At 48.4% G+C, this 22,835-nt stretch overlaps 1 protein-coding gene across 2 annotated transcripts in view; it reads right to left on the bottom strand.

The window, feature by feature from the left end:
• The window catches only part of LOC138468335 (uncharacterized), a 419,279-nt gene that overhangs the window by 220,390 nt on the left and 176,054 nt on the right, over nucleotides 1-22,835 (bottom strand). For both annotated transcript variants that reach the window (XM_069608850.1, XM_069608851.1), the window contains exon 12: nucleotides 10,545-10,675. In XM_069608850.1, coding sequence (XP_069464951.1) covers nucleotides 10,545-10,675 — 131 coding nt within the window. The remainder of the gene's footprint in view (nucleotides 1-10,544; nucleotides 10,676-22,835) is intronic.

Raw genomic sequence — 22,835 nt, 5'->3', positions numbered from 1 at the left:
TTTGAGCTTCTTCTTCGCATTTAATACTATTAAAATGAATAAAACTTGGCACTCATTGTCTTTCCGTCACACCTTAAAAGGAGCTTGTCTCGCTCTCACGTTCATTGTATCTTTCCATGATAGATAACCAAATTCTTAGCTACTTCAACCCTTGACACTGGGCCAGACAAGTCTTCTCGATTCTTCCTCCATCGTCAGCCGTTCTTAGTCTACTGCGCCACACTTTCAGCCCTTCTGCTCATGGGATCTCAGTTTGCTAAAATACGCAGTGGAATATCCAGATTCTATACATATTTAGATTGGCGGCATCGCCTGCTGTCTATTCACTACGTATAGCCAGCCTTCAAGAATATTTAATCTACTTGCGTTACTGCATCTGTACAATTATAAAACGGCTTGCATTTTCTTCTGTGCTCTTTACACATGCAATCTTCATTCTGCATGTAAAGGGTCACTTGATCCTTTACTTTGTCATCAGATTCTGTATGGTCTATTCACCTCCTCTCTTGGCATTTCTTCTTGGGGTGTCACCTTGCTTCATGTGACGTCACCAAACTCTTCCTTCATCCGTCTTCACACGTTCTTCAGGGATCTCTCCCAAGAGGCTGTCAGCTCTTCGTGGATACATAAAGAATGGTTTTCTCAATGTCTAGACTGGCCACAACGCAAAAAAGAGCCATTGAACATTGCAAACGAAAGGTCAAGCCCCGACCTGCCCCGCCCTATCCCCACCTTTCTGTCCCACCATCCCACTTGCTCCTTTTTGGATGCAGCCAGAGTACCACTGGTTCCTTTTTTCCACTTGCACCACTGCATACCCCAGCGTAGTATTCTTGAAGTGGCTCACACCCCACTGGAGTATGATTGATGTGCCTGACACCCTGGTAGAGTATGCTGAAGTGACTGACACCCCGTTGGAGTATGCTGAAGTGACTGACACCCCGTTGGAGTATGCTGAAGTGACTCACATCCCAGTGGAGTATGCTTAATGTGACTCACACCCCGGTGGAGTATGCTTGCAGTGACCGACACCCTGGTGAAGTATGCGTGTATTGGCTTACACCCCACTGGAGTATGCTTGAAATTACTCACACCCCAGTGGAGTATGTTTAAAGTGACCCACACCATGGTGGAGTATGCTTGAAGTGACTCACATCCTAGTGGAGTATGCTTGAAGTGACTCCCACCCCGGTGAGTATGCTTGAAGTCACTCACACCCCACTGGAGTATGCTTGAAGTGACTCCCACCCCGGTGAGTATGCTTGAAGTCACTCACACCCCACTGGAGTATGCTTGAAGTGACTCACACCCCGGTGGAGTATGTGTTGGGATGCACGTACAGACCACTGCCGCTCCTAGACGATTTAGATTGTGAAAAATATATTAAAATATGGAAATGAGCACGGACAGTGTAGGGATGAGGGGTGTGTGTCATGGGAAAGGACATTTGGCTGGAGTGGGAAATTATATAGCAGGACGTTAACCAGTAGTGTTGCAATTCAACTATGTAGGAGGTAGCCTATATATATATACACAACAGTCATAACAAAGAACTAACACCATGTTCACGAGTAGGCCTGAATCCTCGCAGGCCGTGTTTTCACAGAAACACATAACAACAAGGCCTTATCCCTTGCCTCATCATTGAGCCCGGATTCCCAGGCGCGGCAAAGAACACACATATGCCCCCACATCAGTTTGGCCTTTGATCTAATTAGGTAGGAATGTGTTCAGCCGAAGAAGTGAAGGGCTCTGGCCTGGCACCAAGGTCGTATTCCTGGGAGCGAAGGCAGAAGTCTTCGGATGCCAACACATGAACCAAGATTTAGGACACTAGCGCCCCCCCCAGAATGATGGTCACTCTATTTGAACTACCAGATGTGCAGGGAAATCCTTTGTGAACTGGATTGACTAGTGGGATGTAAAGTTCGCTTTGGGGAGGGGAACTGATAAAGGGGAAAGCAGAGATTGACATGACCTATGTTTTGTGCCAAGGAGAGCTAAGAATGAAGCCCATACAGTTGGGAGGGGGTGATGGGGGCCCAACATTTCTTGGATGAGAAAAAGGCTGCTTTGCTTGCAAGGACCAGGCTGACCTCGAAGTTCCCCACTGAGTGCACATTGATAAGCAGGTGCATGTCACGTGGTTAGGATCGAAGGCAGGGTGGCGCCAGTTGATGTTAACCAATTGCTTTGCAGCATTCCATGATGAACGAGGACGTTACTCACGTGTGGTGAAGATGAGTGAGAGGACAGTGGAACCAATTGGAGGATGGGCTATATGTAGTCATTAGCAGGTATATAGGCGGCAACCAATGAGGCTGGGGATTAACACACTATATCAAGTGCATCATGAGTGACGATTTGTGTGTTTATAACCTGAACTTTGTACGAAAGATGTCAGAGAGCACTTTGGCACTGGATTTGTAATACCCTGTCTCCTTATATAAAGCTCTTCTCTTTCTCAAAAGAGGGTGCACTACTGTTTTTCCCTAGCGGGTTGTATTTTCTTGGTCTGATGGCTGAGAGTTGCCCCACCTATGCTTGAAATGACTCACCCTGGTGGAGTATGCTCGAAGCTACTGACATCCCGTGGATTACGCTCAAAGTGACTCACATCCTGGTGGAATATGCCTGAAGTGACTCCCACCCCACTGGAGTATGCTTGAAGTGACTCACACCCCGTTGGAGTACGTTCGTAATGTGACTCACACCCCAGGGGAGTATGCATGAAAGTGACTCACTCCCCATTGCAGTATGCTTGAAGTGACTCACACTCTGGTGGAGCATGCTTGAAGTGACTCACACCCCGGTGGAGCATGCTTGAAGTGACTCACACCCCGGTGGAGCATGCTTGAAGTGACTCACACACCGGTGGAGTATGCTTGAAGTGACTCACACCCCACTGGGGTATGCCTGAAGTGACTCCCACCCTGGTGAAGTATGAATGAAGTGACTCACAACCCAGTGGAGTATGCTTAAAGTACCTCACACCTCAGTGGAGTATGCTCAAAGTGACTCACAACCCGTGGAGTATGCTTGAAGCGACTCACACCCATGTGGAGTATGCTTGAAGTGACTCACACCCCTCTGGAGTATGCTTGAAATGACTCTCACCCCTCTGGGGTATGCTTGAAATGACTCTCACCCCGCTGGAGTATGCTTGAAGTGACTCACACCCCGTTGGAGTATGATTGAAGTGACTTGCACCCCTCTGGAGTATGCTTGAAGTGAATCACACCCCGGTGGAGTATGCTTGAAGTGACTCACACCCTGGTGGAGTAAGCTTGAAGTGACTCTCATCCTGGTGAAGTATGAATAAAGTGACTCGCACCCCTCTGGAGTATGGTTGAAGTGATGCACACCCCGTGGAGTATGCCTGAAGTGACTTGCATCCTGGTGGAGCATGCTTGAAGTGACTCATACCCTGGTGGAGTATGATTAATGTGACTCTCACCCCGGTGGAGCAGTGGAGTATGCTTAAAGTGACTCACACCCCTGTTGAAAAGAGGGAGCAGTCCTCTTGGAAGAGGGTGTTCAAGGGCAATGGGGAACATGAGGGTCATGGGTTGGTGATTTACTGGAAGAGGATGAAATGCATGACGGGAAAGGAGTAGTGTTGAATTGATGCTTCAATACACTATTTACTTTCTGATGTGCGGCTTAGACATGGCCAGTTCCCTGTATACACACAGGCCGATTCATGGAATGAATGAGCGCCGAAAAAACGGCGCACGCGTGCGAAAACGTGCGACTCGCAGTGAAATAGCGAAAATCGCAGGGCAAGTGCGATTATCGCATTGAAAACAGCGCACACCTATTCATGGAAGTCCGTGCACGCGCAAAATGTGGGATGTGCGCTGAGAAAGTGTGCGGCGCACGCTGGCGCACGCTGGCGCACGCTGGCGCACAGGTCATTGAACGCCATGCGATAAGGCCACAGCGAATTCGCACATAGCGCGGCGCACACAACAAAAGTAGGCGTAACACGGGGCGTCACACACAGAATGGGGAACAACTCGTGAAAATGTGGGCGTCACGGGGGAAGTACAGGAGGCAAGTGCGTGGAACGCCCACACGCTCGCCTACAACACGTATTCATGGAATGGAATAGGGAAAAACAGCGCACGGCCAAAGACGCGCACAGGCCCATACATGTCCGCCACACGAAAGCAGGCGGTAGCGTCCCTGCACAGGAAAAAAATGTGCGCGCGAAGTTCTACACGTGAAGGGCCTGGGTGCGTGTATTTCAGGGGTGCGTGAGAAGTTCCACATGCGATCGGGCCTGGGGGAGCGTGTGCGTGTATATCAGAGGTGCGCGAGAAGTCCCACACGCGATTGGCCTGGGCGCGTGTATCTCAGGGGTGCGCGAGAAGTTCCACACGCGATTGGCCTGGGCGCGTGTATCTCAGGGGTGCGCGAGAAGTTCCACACGCGATTGGCCTGGGCGCGTGTATTTCAGAGGTGCGCGAGAAGTTCCACATGCGATTGGCCTGGGGCAGCATGTGCGTGTATTTCAGAGGTGCGCGAGAAGTTCCACACGCGATTGGCCTGGGCGCGTGTATTTCAGAGGTGCGCGAGAAGTACCACACGCGATTGGGCCTGGGGGAGCGTGTGCGTGTATTTCAGAGGTGCGCGAGAAGATCCACACACGATTGGCCTGGGCACGTGTATTTCAGGGGTGCGCGAGAAGTTCCACACGCGATTGGCCTGAGCGCGTGTATTTCAGGGGTGCGCGAGAAGTTCCACACGTGATTGGCCTGGGCGCGTGTATCTCAGGGGTGCGCGAGAAGTTCCACACGCGATTAGCCTGGGCGCGTGTATTTCAGAGGTGCGCGAGAAGTTCCACATGCGATTGGCCTGGGGGAGCTTGTGCGTGTATTTCAGAGGTGCGCGAGAACTTCCACACGCGATTGGCCTGGGCGCGTGTATTTCAGGGGTGCGCGAGAAGTACCACACGCGATTGGGCCTGGGGGAGCGTGTGCGTGTATTTCAGAGGTGCGCGAGAAGTACCACACGCGATTGGCCTGGGCGTGTGTATTTCAGGGGTGCGCGAGAAGTTCCACACGCGATTGGCCTGGGCGCGTGTATTTCAGGGGTGCGCGAGAAGTTCCACACGCGATTGGCCTGGGCGCGTGTATCTCAGGGGTGCGCGAGAAGTTCCACACGCGATTGGCCTGGGCGCGTGTATTTCAGGGGTGCGCGAGAAGTTCCACACGCGATTGGCCTGGGCGCGTGTATTTCAGAGGTGCGCGAGAATTTCCACACGCGATTGGCCTGGGCGCGTGTATTTCAGGGGCTCACGGGTGGTTTAAAAGCAATCAGGCCTGGGGGAGCGGGGTACCACTCACCGTCTGCCTTGCGTGTAGAAGAACGCGCAGCCAACACCCAGCCGCTGGGAAGTGATAGCGTGTGAACCCCAACGCCTGCAAAACACACGCACCGTACCCTACGAAAAGCACTGCCCGTGCGCGATACGTCACAGACACGCATACGCGCTAAGGGCCTTTAGTCCAATGGAATCGCGTATGCGGCTGACGCGCTTACGCGCTAAGGCCTTTCCTCGAATTACACGCTGACGTGCAGAATTTTCACGTGCCAAATCACTCCGTATCAAGCTGGCCACGCGTAAGCACACGGAAAACCACGCTCCTACCCAAAAGGCCGAATTACTGCCCCCCAGACCCCCGAGCAGCCTCCCACGAGCCACCTGCTGCTGCCTGCCTGCCTGCTGTCACCGTGCCCTGCCATTTGGTGCCTGCACATCAGCCATCTGCAGGGTCCAATTGCTGTGTCCACCCCTGCTTGAACAGAAGACTCCCGACTGGGATACCATCGCTCCACAGCCCAGCCCCAGGACCCAGCTGCCCACCCACGCCTGCCTCGGGGGTCGCCATGTCAGGGCAAACACCATCCGAGACCACTGGCGACCCCCAGCCAGAGGGGCAGAGGGCCACCAGCTTCAGTCAGAAGGAAGTTGGTGTCCTGGTGGAGCTTGTCCTGGGGCATTATGATGCCCTCTTCGGATCACCACGCGCCGACAAGGAAGGACGGGACAGGATCTGGGACGACTTTGTGGTTGCCATCAACGCGGAGGGGGTGGAAACCCGCAACATCAAGCAAGTCAAGAAGCGCTGGGAGGACTTCAGGTCCAGGACCCTCATAAAGGCCCGGCGCCTCGTGGAGGGGGGCCGGGGCAGCATGAGTACCATCCAGCTGAAGGTCCTGGAATGCATACGCCCAGCGCTCCATGCCCAGATCCTTGAGAGGCAGACCCGTCTGGAGTCGAGCGGTAAGTGGCCAAGCATTGCTGTGTGAGACAGGGCATGTTGCAGCGTGCTGGTTGTCTGATACTTGCCTGTATGTGTGACATAGGCCATGTACGCGTGTGTGTGTGCAGGGACATCATGGTCATGCATGTGAGACCAGTAATGTGTGAAGCACACGGTTGGTGTATGTGTTTAAATGTAACATGGGGAGCTCTATGCGGAATGGACACATAAGAGCATGCCAGTCTCTGCTGGTGCAAGTGGTGCAGTCCAGGGGCAGGGGCAGGAGGCAGCACAGGTCGCCGTGCATGTCACTGTCCCTGACACTGTGACTGCACCACCATGCATCAGCAGGGATGCCCCATCCCAGGCCCATCCGCAGGTAGGGGGGATGTCCATGTCATCTGACTCCCCTCCACCTGCGGACGAGGGGACCCCTGGCCGTATGGAGAAGGTCCTGATTGGTGTCGCGTTGCGCACAGGTGCAATTCGTGATGAGGTGCGTGCTTCCCGGGAGGAGCATGCACGTCATCACGGAGAGCACTGTGCCGACGTGGCCCAGTTGGGAACGGCCATGGTCGGGGGTTTCCTGCATGTGTCGGCCAATCTGGCGACCCTCTCCTCCTCTGTGGAGACTATGTGCCAGTCGTACTCCATGCCGTCTTCCGGCCCAGATGCCACCAGGGCCCCCTGTGGACCTGCCCCGACCAATGCAGCCACCTCGGTGGGGATCCCATCCCTGCCACAGTCGGGAGTCGGAGGTCCAGCAGGGGTGGACACACCAGCAACTGGACCCCAGCAGATGGAGGATGTGACGGCATCATCGGGCAGGGCACGTGCACGACGGCGTCGGTGGTTTCCATCAGCCTGGATGCCGTCGTGCTGGCACAGGCAGTTGCGTCGGAGGCAGCGGCAGGCTCGACGTGGGAGGCATCATGGCTCGGGGCCATCAACATCAGGGGTGCAGGCATCGGCCGGAGGGCAGGAGAACCCTGGAATGGGAGTGGCTTCCGTGTGGGAGCGGTTGGGCCAGCAGATAGGTGCGGAGCGGGCAGAGGAGGAACGGCTCACAATGGTCAGGGCGGAGGACTCCATGCAGAGGGCGCTGAGGCGGGCTGAGTGCCTCGAGGGTCTTCGCAGGGAGTTGGAGCTGGACACTGCATTATCCCTGCGAGACCTCGGGGCCAGGGAACATGCCCGCCTCCAAGCCATTGAACAGGAGTTCGATGATGCCCTGGCCCATGCCAACAACCAGTGAGCCGTCGGACTAGCCCGCTGCCCTTGTAAATAGTTATGTAGTTAGTGTCAGGTTTCCTTTGCTTTTTTATTTATTTTGGACCTTTTGGACTATGGACCACATTTTTGTAAATACTTTTTATATTAGGTAGGATTTTTATATAGGTTTCATTTCTTCAGTTGGGATCATGGACCCTGGATTGTTTAGCTGTATATAGTTGACTGTTGGATTTTAGTGGGTTTTTTTGGATTTACCCACGGATCAATGGTTTTCGGTTTTGTTTTTACCTTGGATTTACTTTCTTGAACTTGGACACCTTTCCTTTGGATTATGATTTGTGGTTTTTCATTATTTTACGGACATGCTGCTTTTGGTTTTTTATTCCCATTGTCATTTGTTTATTTTTAATTCCATTTATGCTGTTTTTAATACATTTATTTTCATCAGACTTCAATGTGTAGTATCATCTCATTGGTTTCATGCATATCATGATATGGGTTTTGAGATTCACTGACACCCATTGGGTGTATGTGAGGGACATGTGTTCATTTCCAAACTTGCAATTGGGGTTCCATCATGTCATTGCCATTTCTAAGTGGGTGGATGCAATACTCGGGTGGGTGTTTGGCATTTGGAGGCTGACCATAAGGGCCAGGGACCTAGATTATGATGACATGTTGGCTGGGGGACATGTGTGGGGGCCTGCTGGCAGGTGCCCCGCAATGCTAGGGGGTGGGGGTCCAGGGGGACATGAGTGGGGGCCTGCTGGCAGGTGCCCTGCAATGCTGGGGGTGGGGGTGCAGGGGGACATGAGTGGGACATGAGTGGGGGCCTGCTGGCAGGTGCCCCGCAATGCTGGGGGTGGGGGTGCAAGGGGACATGAGTTGGTGATCATTAGTGCAAGGAGACATGTGCCTTTGCTGGGGGGCATGCCCATGTTGGGTGGGCTGCCTGCGGGACATGGCCAGGGATGCAGGGTAGTCCCCTGTGGTGTGGGCTGCCTGCAGGGGCCGTGGAGGGTGTACAGGGAACACCTGGGAGGACCCACACTGCCAAATCACATGTAGGACTCCCCGGCACCCCTGAAAAACCCACACGCAGCCCAATCGCGTGTGGAACTTCTCGCGCACCTCTGAAATACACACGCCCAGGCCAATCGCGTGTGGAACTTCTCGCGCACCCCTGAAATACACGCGCCCAGGCCAATCGCGTGTGGAACTTCTCGCGCACCCCTGAGATACACGCGCCCAGGCCAATCGCGTGTGGAACTTCTCACGCACCTCTGGAATACACACGCCCAGGGCAATCGCGTGTGGAACTTCTCGCGCACCTCTGAAATACACGCGCCCAGGCCAATCGCGTGTGGAATTTCTTGCGCACCTCTGGAATACACGCGCCCAGGGAAATTGCGTGTGAAACTTCTTGTGCACCTCTGGAATACACGCGCCCAGGGCAATCGCGTGTGGAACTTCTCGCGCACCTCTGAAATACACGCGCCCAGGCCAATCGCGTGTGGAACTTCTTGCGCACCCCTGAAATACACGCGCCCAGGCCAATCGCGTGTGGAACTTCTCGCGCACCTCTAAAATACACGCGCCCAGGCCAATCGCGTGTGGAACTTCTCGTGCACCCCTGAAATACACGCGCCCAGGCCAATCGCATGTGGAACTTCTCGCGCACTCCTGAAATACACGCACCCAGGCCATTCACGTGTAGTACTTCTCGCGCACCCCTGAAATACACGCACACGCTCCCCCAGGCCCGATTGCGTGTGAGACTTCTTGCGCACCCCTGAAATACCTGCACGCAGCCCAATCGCGTGTGAAACTTCCCGCGCACCCCTGAAATACACGCGCCCAGGGCAATCGCATGTGGAACTTCTCGCGCACCTCTGAAATACACGCGCCCAGGCCAATCGCGTGTGGAACTTCTCGCGCACCCCTGAAATACACGCGCCCAGACCAATCGCGTGTGGAACTTCTCGCGCACCCCTGAAATACACGCACCCAGGCCATTCGTGTGTAGAACTTCTCACCACCCCTGAAATACACGCTCACGCTCCCCCAGGCCCGATCGCGTGTGAGACTTCTCGCGCACCCCTGAAATACACGCACAGGCTCCCCCAGGCCAGATCGCGTGTGGAACTTCTCGCGTACCCCTGAAATACACGCACCCAGGCCATTCGCGTGTAGTACTTCTCGCGCACCCCTGAAATACCTGCACGCAGCCCAATCACGTGTGAAACGTCCCGCGCACCCCTGAAATACACGCGCCCAGGGCAATCGTGTGTGGAACTTCTCGCGCACCTCTGAAATACACGCGCCCAGGCCAATCGCGTGTGGAACTTCTCGCGCACCCCTGAAATACACGCGCCCAGGCCAATCGCGTGTGGAACTTCTCGCGCACCCCTCAAATACACGCGCCCAGGCCATTCGCGTGTGGAACTTCTCGCGCATCCCTGAAATACAAGCACCCAGGCCACTCGCGTGTGGAACTTCTCGCGCACCCCTGAAATACACACGCCCAGGCCATTCGCATGTGGAACTTCTCGCGCACCCCTGAAATACACGCACCCAGGCCATTCGCGTGTAATACTTCTCGCGCACCCCTGAAATACACGCACATGCTCCCCCAGGCCAGATCGCGTGTGAAGCTTCTCGCGCACGCGTGTTCCCGACACCCGTAATACGCGTTCCCCGCTTTGCGTTTGCTGTTTGCCAGTCCGGTAAACTGGTACAGGGTTGGCGCAGCCCTTTGCAATGGTTTTGCGATCTTGATGGCTTTTCCTTGCGCGAGGGCGTTCTTGGGGGCGTAGCTGGCGCTGCTGCAGGGTCGCTGCGCCACTCTGCGCCACGTCTGCTTTTGGAGGTGAGAATCCATGAATACGCTGTGCGCAGAAATTGATTTTATAGCACGCGGCTGGTGCAGACATTCGCACGGGTACGCTGTGCGCCAGCCACGTGCGACACTTTTGTGAGGGATTACATGAATCGGCCTGTTAACATGATAAGTGCTACTTGCCTCACTATTATAATTACCTTTTGTGGTCATTGTGCCGGCCGCCCATGACATCACTTCCTGTTTCCTGTACAACCTTTGCAGGGTGGAGCCCAGCCGGTTCCTTCAAAGCTGCCCTTGCTTCAGTACCAGCGTCACTCTCTCTTTGAAGCTGTGGGAAAGAAAGACGCAGATTCATCACAAGTAACATGAGAGAGAACAGAAAAGGTGCAAAACACAAACAGTTGAGCGACGTTGCACCAAATGCGGAAAAGGATAAACGTGAATCGGCTTGGCAGCAGAAAGGGAGGTGCTTATCGTTCACAGGTGGCCAGGTGGGCCTCTAAAGTACAGCAGCTATTTTAAACACTACCAGAGGGAGGCACCTGAGCGAATACAAGCTACAACATGCAGAGGCCAGCAGAAGAGTGGAATCCCCCTCATTGTCACCGTACAAAGAATCCAGTGCCGAAATGCAGTGCAAATAATCCAGTGCAGGGGTGCAATGCAAATAATCCAGTGCGGGCATGCAGTGCATAGAATCCAGTGCAGGGATGGAGAACACAGAATCCAGTGCAGGGATGAGGTGCAAAGAATCCAGTGCAGTGTGGAATGAAAGACTCCAGTGCCCTGGAATACACAATCCACTGCAGTGGAATTAAAGAATCCAGTGCAGTGGACTCAAGTCCAGAAGAATAAAGAATAACATGCAGGGATGCAGTGCAATGTATCCGATGCAGGGGACTTACAGAATGCAGTGCAACAAAATGAGGAATCCAGTGCAACTGAATGAAAGAAACCAGTACAGTGGAAAAAACAAATCCTATGTAGTAGAATGAAAGCCTCCAGTGCAGCAGAATAAAGAATCAAGTACAGCGTAATCAAAGAATCCAGTGCAGTGGAACGAACGAATTCTGTGCAATGGCATGAAATAACCCAGTGCAGTGGATTTAACAAATCCTTTTCAGTGGAATTAAACAATCTAGTGCAGTAGAATCCTAGAATCCAGTGCAACTGCATGAAAGTATCCAGCGTAGTGTAATGAAGGAATTCTGTGCAGTGGAATGGAAGAATCCAGTGCAGGGCGTGGTCTGTGGTGACTGTGGAGGCTCCCTGTGCTTACATATAGGGAAACCATGCCTGGAGGAATTATGGTACCCTGCTTACAGTGCCTGTTCTGTGGTTTCTGTGGTGCTGTTCCATTAACCACAGAGTCAGCCAGACGGTGCAATCAGGAAGAAGACGCAAACCAATATAAAAACCTCATAGGGCGCGGAGCGCGCGCCGAATTGTGTGCAAGTGATCTGTGGTGGCCGTGGGCGGCCGTGGGGCCATGGAGGTGTTTTGCTCATTCAAGGTTGAGGATCTTAACACTGGTAAAGTGAATATTTAAATACCTTCTACCTCCCTGAGTGACTGCATTTAACGTGCATTATACGCGAATGCTGAGCGATTCTACCTTCGTGCAAGGGAAACTGGAGCTAAAGGAACTAAGACCTGCGGTGACTGTGGGGTTCTCTTACCCTTTGAGCCGCTGGTTTTGTAACACTGTAACCTTGCGCTTTGTTTTTAGGAGGGATTTAGGAGAGACTACGCCATCGCCACAGTGACTGCTGGGTTTATTAACACATTAAGCCGTGGAAGTTAAATATTGGAACTCTCATAATTTGGAAAGATTACTGTAAACTTTGAGACATTTATTGCGGTGACTGTTGGGTCTGTTCACCCTTTGAGCTGCGGGGGCTAACCATGTAGGTAAACAGATGTGTGGTGAATTATGGCACTGCGATCGCGGTTGAGAAGCCAGATCGGGGTTCTCAACCGATGCCTCTGTCCCCGGTTCCTCTACCTCCCCGGAAAATAGTACAGAAAATTTGGTTCAATTAAGTGAAGCGTCTAAATGTATTGAGCATGCACCTTTTCCAGTTGGTGAACCCCATGAAGAAGCAGAAATCGTGGCTATACTGAGGAAATATTTGGGGGATGACTGCCTTTGCATGCACGGCTCGCTAAATAATATGGTAACACACGATGAATACTGGTGCTCGCCCCAAACGGGGAAGGGTAGCAACAAAGCCCTTGAAACTGTCTCAACGATACAGTTCATCACTGCATCCATCTCTGCACCCAATTGCAGGTCAGACTATTACTGACTTTCTGAAAGTATCAGATGTACACGAAGCAAATCCATCTTCCTGTGTTAAAGCGGTTGCTACTGTAGACTCTACTCACATGAATGGGTTGACTGCCTCGAGAGGATAGCTCAGGGGCAACGCGCTCACCTTGGAAGCAAGACGACGCGAGCAAGACAGGTTTGATCCCCAGATCTGCACTTCGAAACCTCTGGGTATTAAGCATGTTATAAATAATGAATTACAACTACAATTACAATGATCTTAGTCTAATTGAGCTTGTAGATTCTATAATTCCTGACGATGCTAGGCGAAATGGCAATAGCGCGGTACAACATACTTGCGACCCATCCCGTCGAAGTCCCCCGATCGAACGTACGAATCTCATTGAAAATGCAATAGCGGATGATTTAACATCAAATTCCTTGGTTCGTATGGGGTAGAGAACATTCATTCTCCTCTTAAAGAGGGGGATGACCGTATTCGCCTTACCTCACCAACTTTATCTGCACTCAATGTGGTTTTAAGTTCCTTCGTTGCACTTTATGAGAACATAAGGGATGAGGTAAGAGCTCGTACGATCACGCTGGCCAATATCAATGTTACGATAGAAGAACGGGCTAGTACAGAACGCCCCCTAATTGCTGCTTGAAACGCTCATGTAAATGAACCATCTATGAAGCCTAATATTTTTTTTATTTCTTTTTTTAATTATATTACATTTTTTAATTAATTAAAACCATTCGCCAATTCTGATCCCACTGGAGTGCGACGGAGAAGTCGGAACGACTACTGTTGCAAATGAAGCTAACATTTCAGTTGTGAATAAAGATTGTAATCCACCTGGCAATGATAAGAATGTATGCTTGGGCAATGACAAGGAATCCCCCTGGCAATGATAAGACTGTAGGTTTGGGCAATGACAAGGAATCCCCCTGGCAATGATAAGACTGTAGGTTTGGGCAATGACAAGGAATCCCCCTGGCAATGATAAGACTGTAGGTTTGGGCAATGACAAGGAATCCCCCTGGCAATGATAAGAATGTATGCTTGGGCAATGACAAGGAATCCCCCTGGCAATGATAAGACTGTAGGTTTGGGCAATGACAAGGAATCCCCCTGGCAATGATAAGAATGTATGCTTGGGCAATGACAAGGAATCCCCCTGGCAATGATAAGACTGTAGGTTTGGGCAATGACAAGGAATCCCCCTGGCAATGATAAGACTGTAGATTTGGGCAATGACAAGGAATCCCCCTGGCAATGATAAGACTGTAGGTTTGGGCAATGACAAGGAATCCCCCTGGCAATGATAAGAATGTATGCTTGGGCAATGACAAGGAATCCCCCTGGCAATGATAAGACTGTAGGTTTGGGCAATGACAAGGAATCCCCCTGGCAATGATAAGACTGTAGGTTTGGGCAATGACAAGGAATCCCCCTGGCAATGATAAGACTGTAGGTTTGGGCAATGACAAGGAATCCCCCTGGCAATGATAAGACTGTAGGTTTGGGCAATGACAAGTAATCCCCCTGGCAATGATAAGACTGTAGGTTTGGGCAATGACAAGGAATCCCCCTGGCAATGATAAGACTGTAGGTTTGGGCAATGACAAGGAATCCCCCTGGCAATGATAAGACTGTAGGTTTGGGCAATGACAAGGAATCCCCCTGGCAATGATAAGACTGTAGGTTTGGGCAATGACAAGGAATCCCCCTGGCAATGATAAGACTGTATGCTTGGGCAATGACAAGATTACATACTCTGCTCAAATGAATTCCGAGATACGCAATGTCGGATCCCAGAAGGATAAAAAGACGACGGTCCAAGACTCTGTGGGCATGATTTCTCATGTACAGAAAACAAAAAATCTGAGAATGATGAAAAAGAAAAATGCTTCCTCTTGCACATTTTTAAAAATCCTGACCATAATGCAATGGTTCCATGTGATTATATCCCCGCAGAAATGTTGCAATACAAGAATGGCACCGTTTTGTTTGCGGCGATACCACCACATGGATCCTGCGGGGGACACCCCCGCAACCCCCACTTTTTGTTAAATGGAGCAGAGGACACCCCTGCAACCCCTGCTCCCATTTACGCCATATATTATCCCCCTAAATAATGTCACCTGTGCCGTTTCCCGGCGACTATACATCATTGATGGGGACAATATTACCTGATAGCAATGGAATCACTACAGGGCGGGCCCGTAGTCGGATACCCATTACCGTTGATTGAGGGGAAAGTGAGTCAGCCTGTTGGTAATTCTGCCCTCACTTTCCGTGTTAGTAAGACTACAATAAATAACTGCGTAGGTGGAAACAGACACGATGCATAATCCTATGGAATGTAATAACCATGTCCATATGATTGATAATGGCACTACTCATGATGTAGAGACGGGTGGGGGAAATCAATTTGCTGTGAGCACGGCAGCTCAGACAAGGTTAGAGTCGTCTGGTTTAACACATCTACACGAAGCAGTTACTTGCTGTGGATAATAAGAATCGCAAATGTGTACAGAGTGTTGAGGGGGTGGGGGGAGATTTAGCAATAAATACTGAATGTAGTAAAATGAGGACCAAAGGCATTCTGGTCACTGACTCCCAGAAGAATGGGAGTCAATCTCCTCCATCACAATGTAATGTGGGTTCTCAGATGAACTGGTGTTACAGTGAGTTACGAATGGATGAAATAAGGCAAAACAATCCTAATTCTATACAGAATCCAACCTTGGCATCATCCTTACTTAGTAGGAAGGAGGGCAGAGTGAATGTTTCCCCTCAAATAGAACTAGGTCCAGACCGAATCCTGTGACTGATACTATTAGAGAGTTCCCTCCTCTACAAACTTGTTTTAATCATGTGCAATGTATGTGTAAACCAGAACGAATTCTTACAACGTATGTATAAACCCCCTTTGGCGGAGTACAATACCCAACACTCAAATGTAGGTGTAAGCCACAATGATCTCTTACAACATTTGTCTAAACCACCTGTGGTGGAATATACTGCCGAACAGTCAACTGGGCAATTTGCTGAGCAATATTCCAGCACCTCCGATACAGAGAACATCTCCTCTTTAGTGGAAAATCAAGCTTCACTAGAAATAATATGCCCTTTAGTATACTAGGAAATGCGAAGGGTTCCGATAGCACGAATCAAATAGGGCTAGAATTGAACGTATTATTTCTGGTTACCAATCCTGTATGGATCAGGAGGTACCCCAAAATAAAATAAAAGGGAATCAATGAATGTTTACTAATATTTTGGGAAATAAATACAATCTGTGTCTGAACAGAAGTAACATTCTTACGATCTTTGCTGATGTACCAAACGTTAGGGCGTGGTCTACGGTGGACAAAGAGGGAGTCGAATTCCCTGACAAGGAATATACAAACTGCTATATACTTCACTCTAATTCAAAATTGGTATTCGAATTACTCCTCTCTGAAAGGCAGAAACAAAGTGATCTTGCTTTTAACTTTTAGATCCATCATAGGGGGAAGATCTGAGGAGTGAGGTTGGTAATGGGAAAAGTGCCTGTGAGAGACATGGTAGGGTAAACAGGGAGAGGCAATCCATGATTTGCCTAAATCTGATATAAATCAAACTGACTGGTCCAAGTTACCTCCTCTCTGTGGAGAACAGCACATTAGTGACATTAAGAATTTGGGGGCACCACTGAACTAAGAGTCTGAAGCTAATACTAAGAATGGAATTAGAAAAAATTAGAAACAATTTCTTTCTGTAATATCGTGGAACTCAAGGGGTAATCTTAAGCTTTTGACTAGCCCAGAGGTTATGGTGAGAATTAAGGATTCTATGTGTATTTTGTTACAAGTAGTGATCTGCCCCTATTCTGAGTGGTTTTCAGGTCTTTTTTCAATCAGTAAATTCTAGTAGACGGGGTCACTCAGCAGGTGGCCTGGTCACGGCTATTCACTCGGGTTCGGGTTTGGTCTTTGAGCTGATCCCAGAACTTCCATATGGTTTGTTAGCAGTGGTTATAACGAGACCGTTACTTCATATTGATGTATGCATCATCAATGTTTATTGGCACAAAGAAGTGGGGAACTTAAATGTTTTTTTGCAAACCATCAGGGATTGTATCATATCATGGCTTATGAAGGTTCCCAATGGACCATCAGTGATTGTATCATGTCATGGCATATGAAGGTTCCCAATGGGCCATCAATGATTGTATCATGTCATGGCGTATGAAGGTTCCCAATGGACCATCAATGATTGTATCATGTCATGGCATATGAAGGTTCCCAATAGACTATCAGTGATTGTATCATGCCATGGCGTATGAAGGTTCCCAATGGACCATCAGTGATTGTATCATGTCATGGCGTATGAAGGTTCCCAATGGACCATCAGTGATTGTATCATGTCATGGCGTATGAAGGTTCCCAATGGACCATCAGTGATTGTATCATGTCATGGCGTATGAAGGTTCCCAATGGACCATCAGTGATTGTATCATGTCATGGCGTATGAAGGTTCCCAATAGACTATCAGTGATTGTATCATGCCATGGCGTATGAAGGTTCCCAATTGACTAGTACTTTTGGCAGGAGATTTGAATGTGACTTGTATCATTCCGGATATTGAGGGGGAAATCTGGGACTGCCTTCCAGGCACAAATTCTTTCAATTTTAAAATTGAAGCAGGTCAAAAGGGGGCTAACTGTTTAGCCTAGGTTGGACATACTAAATGGAAATGTCTGTGATGCACCAAAGGGGCAGTTCACCGGGCATCGGGGACAGATTACGTCCACATTGGACTATATTTTTGTGGATCAAGATGTATTTTAGAAAGTAAGTGGAGCGATCATTGTATCTTAAAGATGTTTTGTAAAATGGCATTTTATGCTCAGAATATGGGTGGAGCAACAGGAAGTCAAGTAAATGGGGGAACAATCGTGTTTGCTGGACCCCTCATAATATTGAGTTATTTAACACTGGCCTTGGCCACATGATGAATAGCTCTAGTTTAGACTGGAAAATGGAACAATTTAACGTAGTCCAGTATGACTCTACTGTAGGTGATTTAATGACTAAAAATGGTTGGTAGTGGTGGAGTACGACTTAGAAAATTGAGGAGATGTTATCGGCATATTTACAATGAGTCCTTGGCACCTAAGAAACAAATAATGAGGAGGCAGATTCGACAGATAAAGCTCCTAAATAAGGATCTGGAAGTAAAAATGAAAAAATGTAAAAAGGTTAAACAAGACTATAGGAATTATTACAAATAAAGCAATGCTTTCCTGATGCCGCAGGACGAGGAAAACATGCTGCATACACTTATTAAGTGGGATGCTGCCTCATGTTTTACTTTAGCTAATAGACAAGACGTCCTTAGCACCACGGGTCAGTTAAACCCGGTTGCTGATAATATATGGATTCAACATTTTAAAAAACTGTATTCACTGAATGAGAGTATTCAAAGAGTAATTAAGTCCCCTGGTGATATACCTGTGGGTATAGATTGGAGGTTGAATATTGATGTTAGGAGGTCTATGAGATTAGTACGATATTCAGTAACTCCAGAACTGCTGGAGCCGACGGTCTCACCAATAATACTTAAAAATGGGATTAAAAAAACTGGGCTAATGTATTATCGATCCTGTCTGATAGCATTGTTAAAACTCTTCAAATTCCCCCATCTTGGAGTGCAGCTTATGCAGTTCCCATCTATAAGAAGGGTTCAAAGATTGAGGCGATTCGCTATCACCCAATTTCATTAATTGACGCAGACAGTAAAGTATTTGCATCACTATTACTGATGCATCTAGAAAATTGGGCACAATCTAGGGGCAGGATTTCCAAATTGCAAATAGGGTTTTGACGGGGTCATTCCACAAATCTTAACGATTTTATTATTAGGGCTCTTCAGGAGTATGATCCAACTCGATGCACTTATATGGCATCTATTGATTTAACCACTGCCTTTGATTTGGTCGATCGTAAGAGACTTCGGTCCAAGCTTGACTCTTGGGGTGTGCCTAAAGGTTTGCTGCTACTGATTAAGGGCCTTTATGAAGATTCAGGCATAAGGGTTAGATTTAATAAGGAAGGAGATATGTCAGTACATATTGGAACTAGTTCCGGTCTGAGACAGGGGTGCGCGCTTGCCCCTGTCCTCATTAATTTGGATGTATCGGTCATTTTAGACTATCCATCTCCCCGTTCTTTTGTTCCCCCGAAATTAGGCCAATTTGTTATTCCTCTCATAGGAGATGCTGGTGATTTTCTTCTGTTAGATAATACTAAGATTGGGTCCAGAGACTTCTAAAAGCATTTCCGTGTTGTGCTGCATCAATGGTTTGAAAACAAATCCAGCCAAGAGAAAAATTCTGATGTTCCCTAAGAGTAGCACCTCATTATCTAATTCATGGTTGCGTGAGAATACGATCGTAAAATACAGTTCGAGTGTAGTGTATGTAGGATTTAATATTCCAGCACGGCCGTCGCTAATCGACATTTGCACAGTTTTATGGCAGAAGGCAAGTAGCCTTACTAATCAACTTTTAAAAGTTGATCGTAAATTAGGAAGATTTTAACTTAAACCCGCCATCGCCTTTTATGAAGGAAAGGTTGCGCCAAAGATGACAAATGGTAGGGAACTTTGATTGGGTGATGTTTTGCTCATGTTAGACCGTGTGGAAGCTATGATGTGGAGACGTATTTTAAAGGTCCGAATACAGTGCCGCTGGCATTCATACGGTTTGAATTGGGATTACTCTCATTACGTCTGAGAATACTCTGGGGACGGCTCTCCTTGTTTAGAAGTATTGTCACTCCAATGAAGGATACACTGTACTCTGAACTTTATAAATGTATGGACAATTCTCCCCCAGTGGGACCCCAAAAATGTGTGACCCAATTAAAGGAGAAAAGTACAATTTTGAAGGAGTTAAATTTTGATATCGAAGAATTGGTTAAAACACTGACTAAAGTAAAGGCGGCATTATATGACACTGATTGGGTAATTATGGCAGAGAGCTTCCATGGTTACTCCTCTCTTAGACATTTGGTCCATGAACATAAGGAAAGAGGAGTTATGGCACCTCAGTTAAGTCTGTTCCCTAACTGATGCCATCGTTCTATGTATTTGCGATTCGGATGGGATTTATTACCGCCTAGCAGTGTTCTATTAAGAAGGTGAATGATCACCAGAGAAGCAGTTCGTAGCAGATTCTGTAATGCCAAAGGCGGTATTGAAACAACCAAACACCGAATCCTGTACTGTAGCGCAGTTGAAAGAATAAGAATGAAGGGTCTCGCTGCAATGCGTAGCGAGACAGAAGGGTTAAAACGATGATGACCTATGATTTCTGATCGCTTGGCAGTTGCGTCGTTTTTAAATGCCTCTAAATTATCAGAATGATGAATCGCAAGGTGTGTATTCATTTAATCATCCCTCTTTAAATATGATACAAAGTACATGTTTTTAAATGAAATGCGCAACTATGATATTTGTTTAAAATTGTTACATTCTGAAAGAATCTGCAAATATTTTTGTATTATATGTAAAGTTTTGTTTGAAACCATAAACATTTAATAAAATATTATAAAAATAAAATTATCTGGTGCAGTGCAATGAAGGAATGGAGGAGTTGAATGCAGTGGAATGGAAGAATCACTTGAAGAAGCAGGAGATTCTGTGCACTGGAATGGAATCACCTATGCACTGGAAATGCAAATCCCTTGCAGTAGCATTGATTACTCCAAGCAGTGCACATTAAGAATTCCACACATTAGAATGTAAAAATCAATTGCAGTTGAATGGAAGAATCGCGTGCAGCGGAATCATAGAATCCAGTGCAACTGAATGAAAGAATTCAGTGCAGTGGTATGAAGGAATCCAGTGCAGCAGAATAAAGAATCTAGTGCATAATAACAAAAGAATCAAGTGCAGTGGAATCAAAGAATCCAGTGCAAACAAATGAAATAATCCAGTGCAGTGTAATGAATGAGTTCTGTGCAGTGTAATGAAAGAATCCAGTGCAGTGTAATGACAAATTCTGTGTAGTGGAATGAAAGAATCCAGTGCAGTGAAATAAACAAATGCTGTGCAGTGGTATGAAGTAATCCAGTGCATTTAAGGAAGGAATTTATGAGTTGAATGCAGTGGGATGGAAGAGTCAGTGTGTCATAGAATGTAAGGACCCCTTGAAGCAGAAGGGAGATTCTGTGCAGTGAAATAGAATCACCCATGCACTGTAAAGAGCACATCCCTTGAAGTAGCATTGATTATTTAATGAATTGGAATTAAATGATGTCATGCAGTGGATTGGAAGATTCTACACAGTTGAATGTAAGATTACCAAGCAGTGGCATGTAGGAATTACTTGCAGTGGGTTAGAAGAAACCTAAACACTGGAATGAAAGAATCTGTGCATTAACCCTTGAAGTGAAATGGAAGACTTTGATGCAGTGAAATGGAAGACCCCTGGGCAGTGAAATGAAAGAATCACTTGCAGTGGAATGGAAGAAACCTAAACACTGGAATAGAAGACAAGGTGCACTGAAATGGTAGATGCCTGGGCAGTGGAATGTAAGAATCACTTGCAGTGGAATGGAAGAACCCTAAACACTGGAATGGAAGAAACTGTGCAGTGAAATGGAAGATCCTTGGGCAGTGAACTGTAAGAATCCCTTGTAGTGAAATGGAAGAAACCTAAACACTGGAATGGAAGAGGCTGTGCAATGAAATGGTAGATACATGGACAGTGGACTGCAAGAATCAATTGCAGTGGAATGGAAGAAACCTAAATACTGGAATGGAAGAAACTCTGCAGTGAAATGGAAGATACATGGGCAGTTCAATAGAAGAATCACTTGCAGTGGAATTGAAGAAACTTAAACACTGGAATGGAAGAAACTCTGCAGTTAAATAGTTGATCCCTGGGTAGTAGACTCTAAGAATCACTTGCAGTGGAATGGAATAATCTGTGCAGTGGCATGGAAGATCGGTGGGCAGTGAAATGGAAGATCCCTGGGCAGTGGGCTGTAAGAATCACTTGCAGTGGAACGGGAGATCCGTGGGCAGTGGAAGGGAAGATCCCTGGGCAATGGACTGTACGAATCACTTGCAGTGGAATGGAATACTCTGTGCAGTGGAACGGAAGATCCCTAGGCAGTGGACTGTACGAATCACTTGCAGTGGAATGGAATACTCTGTGCAGTGGAACGGAAGATCCCTAGGCAGTGGACTGTACGAATCACTTGCAGTGGAATGGAAAACTCTGTGCAGTGGAACGGAAGATCCCTAGGCAGTGGACTGTACGAATCACTTGCAGTGGAATGGAAAACTCTGTGGAACGGAATATCCCTGGCCAGTGGAATGAAGTGTCCCTTGCTGTGGATTGGCAGTGGAATGAAGCACCCCTTGCTGTGGAATGGCTGTGGAATGGAAGATCCATGGGCAGGGGACTGTAAGAATCACTTGCAGTAGAATTGACTATTCTGTGCAGTGGAATTGAAGATCCCTGGGCAGTGGAATGAAGTGTCCCGTGCTGTGGAATGGCAGTAGAATGGAAGATTCCTGGGTAGTGGAGGGGAAGATCCCTGGGCAGTGGACTGTAATGATCACTTGCAGTGGAACGGAAGATCCCTGGGCAGTGGGAGGGAAGATCCCTGGGCAGTGGACTGTACGGATCATTTGCAGTGGAACGGAAGATCCCTGGGCAGTGGACTGTAATGATCACTTGCAGTGGAACGGGAGATCCCTGGACAGTGCAAGGGAAGATCCGTGGGCAGTGGACTGTACAGATCATTTGCAGTGGAACAGAAGATCACTGGGCAGTGGACTGTAAGAATCACTTGCAGTGGAATGGAAGGTCCCTGGGCAGTGGAAATAAGTATCCCTTGCTGTGGAATGGCTGTGGAATGGCTGTGGAATGGAAGATCCCTGGGCAGGGGACTGTAAGAATCACTTGCAGTGGAATTGACTATTCTGTGCAGTGGAATTGAAGATCCCTGGGCAGTGGAATGAAGTGTCCCGTGCTGTGGAATGGCAGTAGAATGGAAGATTCCTGGGCAGTGGAGGGGAAGATCCCTGGGCAGTGGACTGTAATGATCACTTGCAGTGGAACGGAAGATCCCTGGGCAGTGGAAGGGAAGATCCCTGGGCAGTGGACTGTACGGATCATTTGCAGTGGAACGGAAGATCCCTGGGCAG

Source organism: Ambystoma mexicanum, chromosome 4q, assembly GCF_040938575.1.
Source record: "Ambystoma mexicanum isolate Mex_15411 chromosome 4q, UKY_AmexF1_1, whole genome shotgun sequence".
NCBI lineage: Eukaryota > Metazoa > Chordata > Amphibia > Caudata > Ambystomatidae > Ambystoma > Ambystoma mexicanum.
The sequence above is the reverse complement of the archived record's forward strand: the minus strand, read 5'-3'. Positions and strand labels throughout refer to the sequence as shown.